At 37.2% G+C, this 12,808-nt stretch overlaps 1 protein-coding gene across 1 annotated transcript in view; it reads right to left on the minus strand.

Annotated features, from left to right (window-relative positions):
- LOC121862289 (M-phase phosphoprotein 8-like) overlaps nt 1-12,808 on the minus strand; it is a gene marked incomplete in the record, with an annotated part of 59,398 nt that overhangs the window by 16,964 nt on the left and 29,626 nt on the right. The window contains 2 exon segments of the mRNA XM_042360421.1: nt 2,726-2,899; nt 4,323-4,477. Of these exon segments, the coding sequence (XP_042216355.1) occupies nt 2,726-2,899; nt 4,323-4,477 (329 nt within the window).

Consider the following 12,808-nt stretch of genomic DNA (forward strand, 5'->3'; position numbering starts at 1 on the left):
TCACTCGCTCGACTCATTCACATTACATAAACACCACACACTACCCTTATATTTTTCTTATTTTTGACTTCTATTTTATAACTGTTGAACTAACTTGTACCCTCAGCCAACAGAGTACAATACTAGTTTATGTCTTGCATAACATTATCTCTCTGGGTGAAGATAAATATGAACTTTTAAACAACAGAGCAAAGAGCAGTTGGTAGCCCTGGCTGAGCTCACCAAGTACAGGTGATAAGAAAAATGAAAATTCCAAGAAATCACAAAACCCCTTATGAAATTAGATTTTTTTTTTAGATTGCCCCCCGAGGGGGCAGGTCAAGCGCAAAAGCATTTACAGCGCCCATCTGGGAAGCATGCGTAGTTCATGCTTGCCTTTATGACTCATGCATTAAGGGCATGAAAGCCTGAAGGGTTATGGGTTTTGTCAATGAGATTATCTATTATTACATTACTATACATATATCAAAATAAATTGAACCAAGGTACAGTGTCAAAAAAAGAGCAGGGAAGAGATGAATTAAAACATATCAGTCAGCCAGCAACACGAGTGACCACCATATTAATGGAAACATGCTAATTGAGTGTTTACTTATTTCACATTGATTGCTCCTTTACAGGCTTAAAAAAATTTAATCAGCAACACTGTAGGGGGTAAGTTATTGTTAGCCACCACAATGCCCCATCCTTCAAATTTTGTGAAACAAACTAAAGCTCCAATTCTTCACATTTTTTTTTATTCAACCAACATCAATGAAAATACTATTACTAACACTATTCCTAATGTAATCATAAAATTATATTGCTGGGGATTCATTAAGCGGAAATACGAAATATACAGTGGGGTCTCATTTTGCGCGGCTATATCTTACAGGTACACGTCAGCATATCAGAAATCCACGCAAGCGATGTCCTTTAACATGTGTTAAAATTGCTATATTGTACTAGACTCACCAGACATTTACTCTAGAATGACTTTGGGTAACTAACTTAGCCTTCAGAATATGACACATGTCACATAAACTGCATCTACATTAATAAACAAATATTTTAAGAAAGCCCAGGAAGTTAATTATGTGATACTCCACCATCTCCACTGAATAGAGGTGTGGGGAGCTCTGGGAAACGATGGGGGGCCCGAGGCAGGGGGTGAAGGCTAGTCGGATTCAAAGCCTTCAAAATCAACTGCAGACACCTGTAGTGGCGGCATTTAAACCCCTGGTAATGTTGCCTGTAGGGTTCCACCATACTGTGCACTGAGTTCATCACTGTATTACAGGCTGGGCTCAGCCCTCATTAAAGCATCCTTGAGTTCTTTAACGTTGCTAAGAACTTGCCTCACCTGCCACTGAGTCATGTATTCCTTGGGTCTGCTATGGTACTGCTATGCCCCAGCCCCAACACTGATTTAGCTTGTTGTTTTACTTTGAAGCCAAATTATATATCATATTTTGTTCTATTAATTAATACTACTGTATATGTTATATAACTTACAATGACACATACACCTTAATAGGCTGATTTTATGATCATACAAAATATATTTGTTTATTTTCTGTTCAGTTTTTGCATCTGGCCATGTGAGGTGAGCTGAGCTGACAAAGCAAGGGGTGAGGTGATGAGGCGAGAGTTGAGGCAACGAGGCAGGAGGTGAGGTGACATGACAAGGCACTTACACAGCACACACAGTAATAGCACTACTAAACCATTGTCTTATAACTTTTAATTTCTAATTTATATTTTAAAATTAATTGATACATGATGGCTTGATTTGGCTACTTTTGCACTTAGATAACTGATAAGTTAATAAACCAGCGCATATGGAGACACATTATACACAACAATAATATTTATTAAGTTCTGATAAATACGCTACAATATTATTTACTAAGTGCTCAAGACAGATCTTGTGGTAAGCACCGACTCTTGAGCAATTGAGAGATAATAAGTGCTGGCAATATTGCGAGGGAGAGCAGGACTGATCAGTTGTTACTGCAATGTAAACAAGAGAGGAATATACTATGGATCAATAGTTCATCTGGGATTGAGTGTGGAAATTTTTCTGGGGAAAAATAATTATTTTCAGATAAGGCTTTATTAACCCAACACCAAATGAACCTAAAAAAAATGGAAACTATGGGTGAAATTGTATGCTGTTGTTATAAAGGGAGTGTAGGTTGCCAAGCAGGAGGTGGTGAGTTGTTCTCCCTCCTCCGCCACCTCCTCTCTACTGCTACGCACCAAAACGTAGTTATATACAGTATCTTAATATAATTCATATTCTATTCCTAAAATTCATTCATCTTGATCTATTTCATAATATATTTATATAATAATACTCGACGTTTCGGAACTGCATGGTTATTTCAGATTCATTCCAAATCGTTGAATTCATCTTTAAAAAAGCATACAAATTAAGCTAAAATATGAATAATAACACTCCGAATTAACAATGGTACATTGTAATTCCCATATTATTTATTAGGTGCCAGGTTTATAAAACATTAACAAAATATATATAAAATTTCCCCCAAAAATCCAACACTAAACCCCAGACAACCTATTGCAGTCTCTTGTTTACAGTACAGAGGGGGTATAAGCTGATCATTCCTGTTCTCCCTAACAATGTTGCCAGCACTCACCATTTCTCAAGCACTGGATTTTTCTGTAATTCACATAACCCAGAGCCCCCTCTTTGTCAAATTAACCTAAATATGTCCCTTACCTCATACGACTCTTCTAAGTTACGACCAGCAGTCTTGAAGTATTTGTTGAGGAGGTTGTCACACTTGAGTTCTGCTTCAGGTAGCCAAGAGTCATCCATCGGTCCAAAACCCTTCCACCTAACTTTGTACTCTGTGAAGCGTCCACGCACACGATGATCAACCACTGCCTCCACCTGAATTATTCGCTCACATTTAGTTTTCTGACACCAGTATATTATTATTCAATATTAAAACCTTAATGTCTAATTATTACTCTTAACTCTTGATATAATATGGTTATAAACAATGAGCACCCTGCCATCCAATAATGCTATTCAACATTAAAGAGCCACCCCCCCCCCCTCCCCCCCAAAAAATGTGACTGTCACTTGCAAAATCCTCATTTGTGTCAGAAGAGGAATAAAACATGATTTGTAAACTGATCTGTTATGGTCTCATATATTATGTAGCATTATTAAATATTACCAACCAAACATGCATAAGAGACTTAAATGGTCTTCCTTTAACCCTCTCGTGCACGAGATAAGTTTTAAGTTTTCCAGCTTCAAGATCACATCTCGGAGGCCCTCAGGGCAGACGTGACAGTGCATGGTGAATATTTTTGGGGGTTTTATCAATTTCCCCACAAAACTTGTTTTTAATGGCATAAACCAAATATCTTTGGCTTATTTCATGGAATAGGGTAAGCACTGTAATCCAGGAGTTGAGGCAGCCCGCAAGGAGTTATTGAAATTTAAATGGACACGGCTCACACTCACGGTCTGACAGCCGAGATAATACTGCGCATTTATCGTTCCAGTCTTCCCTTTCTATGGGTCTCGAGAGTTGCCAATTAGTTTATTTGATAGAACTTACTTGCTACTATGATGCATAAAAATTTGACACAATTCTGTTGAAAACTTAATTTTTGACAAATTTCTTAATGTTTGGTGACTCGATTTGAGTCGCCGTGCAGTTGGTCTTATCATGAATATGACACGAATCGCGTCATTGTGTGCGAGAGGGGTGAGTAAAGCAAAAGTGAAACAGGTGGGCTTGATGGTCCATAAGATAGAGTGAGGCTGCAGCACAATAATTACTAGGCACTCTGGTACACAGATGTAGGCAATGCACCTCACCACCTCCACTTTCTCAACCATAAATTAAGTACCTAATCACAACTGAATGGGATTGGTGGTGCCTTAGGTAATAAACAAGAAGCCCTTGATACAGGTAGCCCATCTACTGCAAAAGGGAAAGGTAGAATAATAGACAGTACAGGGGACGTTTTCATATCGGATTTGTACGTAAGTTGGAACTCATGCTATGTGCATACCGTATCTACAGAACAACGTTTAAAATCTCACTACATCATAGCCTAAGTCCTTATACGTATACATCTAAAATCATTTAAGTTAAGACAAAAGAAGAAATAGAATGACAAAATACAGTAAATGGAAGTAAAAAAATAAGTCATCAGGTAAGAGAGGGTAAAGAAAGGGCAGCCTGGAGGCTCTTCTGTCATTATCACCCCTTTGACAGGAGCTTCCTGGAGAAGTGAAGCATTGTATAAAAAACAAAACACACACACAAAAAAAAAACAGCAAATTAGTGTACCTCATATTCTTGCGGCTCATCCTTTAGCCTAGCTCCATGAGTTTTTCCTTTTGCAGGTGTAATCCTAGTCTTTTTTTTAGGAGGAGGTCTCACTACCTTTTTCTCAGCTTTAGTCTTCACTTTGCGAGATCTTGTCCCAGCAGGAATCACTTCCTCTGTTAAGCAACGAAATAATTATAAGCACAATGTATCATATCAAGCTTACTAAAATGAATGAGAGATATGATCCAGAAATTCTATTTTATAACAAATATCTATTGGGACAATTTATAAATTTGCATCAGCCAACTCGCAGATGCGGCGCTCCACAAGACAAGCGCGAGCCCGCCATGGGTCGAAAAAATAATTTTGTATGTCTCCAGATAACTCCGTCGATGCTCTATAATACTAGACTGACATCATGTGGCGGGCTCACCCCTATCAATTTGAAAATTGGTACCTTTGTCATGCAGAGTGCCTCATATTTGCATTAACAAAATTTGGGCTTATACCCAGGGTTCCCAGGACCCCTTCACTTGTGCACTTGGGTGATACTTATCAAATCCAGTAAAAGTAAAAATCTTTGAAAAGGACCTCTTCCAGTTTAACTGAGCCCCACATTCAGTACAACCCAAGCAGACCTTAAAACAGGATTTAGCCTTAATCAACCTCCTGTTCCCAGCTTTCATCATATATTGGGACTTCAGGATCAATCCCTCATTTACAATTGACAATGGACACTCATGCCAGCTTGTAGTGATGGGATGCCAAGAGGCATGAATGTCAAACAATAGCATAACCTGCACCTTTTTATCTTGGGAACCAGGATAAAGGGTACCACAGGTTCCCAAGTGGCCAAATAAGTCAAAAGATCAACTAGATATCCTGAAAAGGGGTGAGAGGCCATCACTACTGGTGTGAGATAAGAACACATACACAGCAATTAAAACTTGCAATAGTACTGGCATATTAGTGCTGTACTGACCATGATTATTTTTGTACTGTATAATGGTGGGTCTATGGATTACTTCCAAGATAGCAAAAATATTAAAAGACCAACCTAACTACTTAACTTTTCAAATTAACTTAACAAGTTAATCCTGAAAGTTAACTGATCCAACTTTGGTGTTGTAAAATGCCACATGTTTCATGGGAGCAAATTGTAGCAACATACTCTTAATGAGTACAATGGTAAAACAAAGTGACTGCACTCAAGATTGTCAACAATCAATCAAATATAATAATGTAAAGCTGTTAGACACAGTACTCCTTTTTAACCTATGACAGGAAATTCGTCTACACTCTACACAGCAATTAAAAATACTGTACTGTACTAAAAAAATTCAACCACCATATGCTAAATAATATATTACCTTGGTCTTCTCCAGCTCACTGTAGGAAAATTCCAGCTTTCCTTGTCTCAATTGTCCTCTGCCCTCCTCTGCACGCTTAGGAGCCATCATCTCTGGCAAAATGAGAAACAAAAATTGTAAAAATATATATATATATATATATATATATATATATATATATATATATATATATATATATATAAAAAATATATATATATATATATATATATATATATATATATATATAATATATATATATATATATATATATATATATATATATATATATATATATATATATATATATATATATTCTAGTAAAATAACATCTTAATTTTATGATGGTACATGCACACAATTAATACTTAAGAGAAATAAGAAATACAGTCGCAAGTTAATGTCCATTCAAATAATGGACTCAACTCCCTCCCTCTTTCACACTACACTGCTGGCTCTTCCTCTCTCTGAGAAATTTTGGGGAAACCACTAAATTTTAATAAATAATACCTCAAACTAAAGTTAGGATAATACAATTGACATTGCTGGATTCCTTGTAAGATCAGGAATATTTTGAATATAAATGTCATATATTTTGCACAAAAGATAAATATATTTACTCAGAGTAAACATTATATCTAAAATTTGTATGTCTAATGCAAAATCTATGATGTTTATATTCAAATGATCACCAAATTGTAAGAATTCCAGCAATGTAAATTATATTCTGGCAGTAATTTGCATGAATTTTATGAGCTAAAACAAATATCTTCAGTTAATAAAAAAAAAAAAATTCTTCACATAGTAACAGATGGTCGGTCGGTCCTCCTCCCCCACCCCCACCAACCCTCCCTACCAGATGTGGGAAAACCAGAAAAATTTTTAGTAATAAATAATACCTCAAACTAAAGTTAGGATAATATAATTGACATTGCTGGATTCCTTGTAAGATCATAGGAATATTTGAATAAAATGTCATATATTTGCACAAGAAATAACACATTTACTCAGAGTAAACATTATATCTAAAATTGTGTCTAATGCAAAATCTATGATGTTTATATTCAAAAAATGATCATCATATTGTAAGAATTCCAGCAATGTAAATTATATTCTGGCCGGTAATTTGTATGAATTGTATGAGCTAAAACAGGCAGTCAGGCAGGGTGGCGGTGGGGCAATCTAAAAATAGCTCTCGAGCCGACACTCTTGCGCTATACACTTTGTGCGTATATACGTGAAAACCCGTTAAGTGAAAGTCTGGCTCAGGCACCATATACGTGATATCGCTGAAAACCGATATCGAGCTAAGCTAAACTGTGTTAAGCGAGTATTACTGATATGTGTGTGTGTATATATATATATATATATATATATATATATATATATATATATATATATATATATATATATATATATATATATATATATATATATATATATATATATATATATATATATATATATATATATATATATATATATATATATATATATATATATATATACAGATTCCACTTAGGTCAATTGAACAGAGGGTCGCGTTAAGTGAAACAACAGAACATATGGGATTAATTCCAATAGAAACCAGCCCGACCCCCAAACTCCACTTTTTCGACACAATACCTATGTTGTAAAATAACATCTTAATTTTATGATGGTACATGCACACAATTAATACTTAAGAGAAATAGAATACAGTCGCCAAGTTAATGTCCATTCAAATAATGGACTCAACCTTACCTCCCCTTCCAACCGGTCAGTCCCAACCCCCCCCCACCCCCACCAATCCTCCCTTCCAGGGTTTTAACATTTAGTATTAAATAATACTCAGATTAAAGTTAGGATAATATAATTGACATTGCTGGATTCTTGTAAGACCAGGAATATTTTGAATATAAATGTCATATATTTTGCACAAGAGATAACATAGTTAATTGAGAAAATTTTTATTAAAAATTTGTATGTCTAATGCAAAAATATGATGTTTATATTCAAAATGATCATCAAATTATAAAATTCCAGCAATGTAAATTATATTCAGACCGGGTAATTTTTTTATGAGCTAAAACAAATATCTTCAGTTAATAAAAAAATAATAATTCTTCACAGGGTAACAGATGGTCGGGTCGGTCTCCCTCCCCCCCACCCCCACCAACCGTCCCAAGGAGATGTGTGATAACCACTAATTTAATAAATAATACCTCAAACTAAAGTTAGGATAATATAATTGACATTGCTGGATTCTCGAAGACAAGGAATATTTGAATATAAATGTCATATATTTCACAAAAGATAACATAGTTAATTTGAGAAATTTTTTATCTAAAATTTGTATGTCTAATGAAAAAATATGATGTTTATATTCAAAATGATCACCAAATTATAAAATTCCAGCGATGTAAATTATATTCTGGCGGGTAATTTGTATGAATTTTATGAGCTAAAACAGGCAGTCAGGCAGGGTGGGCAAATCTAAAAATAGCATCTCGAGCGGACACTCACGCGTATATGTGGAAAAACCGTGTTAAGTGAAAGTTCAGCTCTGGCGAGGCAGCGTATATGATAAAACGTTATGAAACGCCAAGTAGGGGTAATACTGTATATATATATATATATATATATATATATATATATATATATATATATATATATATATATATATATATATATATATATATATATATATATATATATATATATATATATATATATATATATATATACAGTATATATATCGATACACAGAATAGGTAACACTTTTAAGTTCAGTATTTATAGAAAACCAACTAATGTGTGTTCATACATTCATTATTATTCTGCCCAATACATAAAGTCAAACAGTCAGTATTTTCAACAATGTTTTTCGTGCCTTGAGAATTTGCAGTCCGAATTCATCGATGAGAATAAATATATATATAATAGCTCAAACCTTAAATACCTAGATCTTTCATAGACAAATGCTTAAACATTACCTAAGAAAACTTTTTATAAACTGATCCCAAGCCCACCATGACCATAAGAATATCTTAATATTACCATTTCACAAAAATTTCTCACACATTCCTGCACAGCTAAAACCTGGAGCGTCAATGTGGCATTTAAAACTCATGCACTGTTAAACAAATGTTAATCAGAACTCCAACAACACAATTGGTTTGCATTTATAAAGTTCCTTGCAAGGAATGTAATATGTTTTACTTAGGCCAGACAGGTAAAGATCTTGCAACTAGAATTAAACAACACAAATACAGTGTTAGGACAGGCCAGGAATCCAATGCTCTGTTTGTTCATTTGAGGGATAACAAGCATTGCATTGACTGGGATAATGCCTCCTCAATATTAACCAATTCAATTGATAGTAGGAACATCATAGAATCTAGTCTTATTAAACATGCGAAGCATTCAACATGAATTTGAGTAGCGGCATGTACAAAGCTGGACAATTTTGTATTAAGAAGATTTGTGATCGGGTGAAGGCTGGGTCCTTGACCATCTGACCTGACCACCAACCGTTGTGTGCTATTTAAAGATTAGTAGGTCATTACTATACCTGACCATTGTGGACCTGGTCTCACCCTCCTCTGTATATATACACCTTGATTTATTACTCTCTCTAGTCTGTACTCACCCTGAAGATGTGAATTACAGCGCTTAGGAACCCATTTTCTTCTTCCTTGTGGTTATCAGCATATATATATATATATATATATATATATATATATATATATATATATATATATATATATATATATATATATATATATATATATATATATATATATATATATATATATATATATATATATATATATATATATATATATATATATATACACACATATATATATACACAGTGGTCCCTGGGTTAACAAATTACCTTCCATAAGAATCTTCAATTCAGTTAACAAAAAAAAAAATTAGATTAACAAATCATTCAATCACATTTTGTTTTTGAACATCAGCTGATAAGCTGAGGAGGTACTCAAGCCAATTCAGTGATCTCTTCTATGTTTACATTCAAATTAATCACTATCTTATAAGAATTCCAGCAATGTAAATTATATTCTGGCCGGTTATTTATATACAATTTTATGAGCAACATTAAATAAATAAATTAAATACTTTACCAGACCTTCCCACTAACTGTCACTCAACTCTCGCCCCCTTCCTCTTCCCTTGCTGGCTCCTCCCTACCCCCCACCTTCCAGGGAAATTTTGGGGAAAAGCACTAGGCTTACAGGTTTAATAATAAATAATATCTCAGACTAAAGTTAGGAGAATATACAGTAGTTGGCATTGCTGGATTTTTTGCAAGACAGCGAACAATTTGAATATAAAAGTCATATATTTTGCACCAAAGATAAAATTTTTGCTCTCCCTAAGAAAATTCTTAAATTAGATCTAAAATTTGTAGGTCTAATGCAAATTTTAGCTTGTTTATATTCAAATTAATCACTATCTTATAAGAATTCCAGCAATGTAAATTATATTCTGGCTGGGTAATTTCTATGAATTTTATGGGCTAAAAAAAAAAATCTCAAGTAAATAAACAAATTATACTTCTGAACTATCTGTCAATCAAAATACACCTCACCTCTCGCTCCCCCCTCTTCCCACACTCTTAGCTCCCTCCCTCCCTACCCCTGCCTTCCCAGACAAAAGTTTTTTTTTTAGAATTTAAAGTGTTTATCTTATATAATATCTCAGACTAAAGTTAGGAGAATATAATTTGCATTGCTGAAATCCTTGCAAAACAGCGAATAATTTGAATATAAATGTCATATATTTTTGCAAAGAGATAAAATTAATCACCTGTATCACATTACAGTAGTGATTTAAGAGTTCTAGATAATATATGCGATATATACCTGTATAGTGATTTAAGGGCGATTTAGGGAATTTTAGAGGTGTTTCTGACTTTTGCATTTTTGGCTTTACTTTGTATGTGTACTTTTCTGTGAGCTGGAACAAATTACCCAATATCCCATTGAAACAATGGTTTCGGTTAACAAACGACCTTCTGGAGCGAATTGTGTTCGTTAACCGAGGACCACTGTATATACATATATCGTATTCCTCCGCCATATGCTCCTGCTCGCCTCAGTCTCACATGTGCTGGCATGTGTTGTGTGATCTGCAGATTCGTTGGGCGTGAAATTGGATATCGTAAAGACATGAACACGGAGAAGAATGTCACTGATTGGGCGCATGCACAGTTTGGCGCCCGACAATATCAAGGAGATGGCGGGTCTGCCACCACTGACAGCTGCAAAGGTGGCGAGGTTCCGTGATGCTGAGATGGAAGTATGGGCGGATGTTGAGCCGCGTGGATTAATGACCAAGCGCCTTAAAACGCCTTAAAACACCTTTATGCAATGCATGATTCAACAGAAGGCAGTGGAGAACAACTTTCAGTGTAAATTGACAGCGATAATGAGTGAGGTGGCTGGCGACCCTGGCAATGAAGATGAGAGTGAGGTGGCTGATGACCCTGGCAGTGATGATGAGAGTGAGGTGGCAGACGACCTTGGCAGTGATGATGAGAGGAGGTGACAGGCGACCTTGGCAGTGATGATGAGAGTGAGGTGGCTGACGACCCTGGCAGTGATGATGAGAGTGAGGTGGCTGATGACCCTGGCAGTGATGATGAGAGTGAGGTGGCTGAACCTGGCAGTGATGATGAGAGTGGGGTGGCTGACGGCCCTGGCAGTGATGATGAGAGTGAGGTGGCTGGCTGACCTGGCAGTGATGATGAGGTGAGGTGGCTGATGACCTGGCAGTGAGGTGAGGTGGCTGACGACCCAGGCAGTGATGAGGTGAGGGTGGCTGCGACCCTGGCAGTGATGATGAGGTGGGGTGGCTGTGACCCTGGCAGTGATGATGAGGTGGTGGTGGCTGACGCCCTGGCAGTGATGATGAGGTGGTGGCAGACGACCTTGGCAGTGATGATGAGAGTGAGGTGGCTGACGACCTTGGCAGTGATGATGAGTGGTGGCTGGCGACCCTGGCAGTGATGATGAGGTGAGGTGGCAGACGACCTTGGCAGTGATGATGAGAGTGAGGTGGCTGACGACCCTGGCAGTGATGATGAGAGTGGGGTGGCTGGCTGACCCTGGCGGTGATGATGGGGTGGTGGCAGACGACCTTGGCAGTGATGATGAGGTGAGGTGGCTGACGACCTCGGCGGTGATGATGGTGGGGTGGCTGGCGACCCTGGCAGTGATGATGGTGAGGTGGCTGACGACCTGGCAGTGATGATGAGGTGGGGTGGCTGACACCCTGGCAGTGATGAGTGGGGTGGCTGGCGACCCTGGCAGTGATGATGAGAGTGAGGTGGCTGTGACCCTGGCAGTGATGATGAGAGTGAGGTGGCAGACGACCTTGGCAGTGATGATGAGAGTGAGGTGGCAGACGACCTTGGCAGTGATGATGAGAGTGAGGTGGCTGACGACCTTGGCAGTGATGATGAGTGAGGTGGCTGACGACCTGGCAGTGATGATGAGAGTGAGGTGGCTGACCCTGGTAGTGAGGAGAGTGAGGTGGCTGGCGACCCTGGCAGTGATGATGAAGTGAGGTGGCTGGCGACCCAGCCTCCTCTCACAGTAAACCTTCACCCTCTCCCTAATGCCAACCTCAGCAAGCAAGCAAGCAACACAACACATCAGGGGTAAATAAACAGTCTACTATGCAGACCTCACACACCCTCGCACATAAACATTCAAACACTCACACACTCAAACATGTAAAATATACTGTACAGTCGACCCGTTAATTAGGACCCCTTTAATCAGGATTTGGATAATTAGGACAAAATCGAGCGAACTTTTTATTTTTTATTTAAAGATTTGTAGGAATATTACCTGGACCTTAAGCTAAAATGCTGGTCCACCCACTGCTGGGATAAAACACCAGCGTCTTTTTGAGTCAAATGTAACATCTCCACCACTAGTGTGGGGGATGCAACTTTAACTTCAGACATGAAAAATATTTACCATTTACTGCCAGTAAACAATGGAAACGTAAAATTTGTACCAATTAGTAATGAAAAGTTGTGCAGTTCCTTCAGCAAATGAAGCTCACCAACTTACAATAAGCTAAATTACCTTACAGCGTGTTTTCAGTAGTCTATGTTGAAGTTCTTAGCACAGGCTAACT

The sequence above is a fragment of the Homarus americanus genome, unplaced genomic scaffold (genome assembly GCF_018991925.1).
Source record: "Homarus americanus isolate GMGI-L3 unplaced genomic scaffold, GMGI_Hamer_2.0 scaffold31037, whole genome shotgun sequence".
In the NCBI taxonomy this organism is placed as follows: Eukaryota; Metazoa; Arthropoda; class Malacostraca; order Decapoda; family Nephropidae; genus Homarus; species Homarus americanus.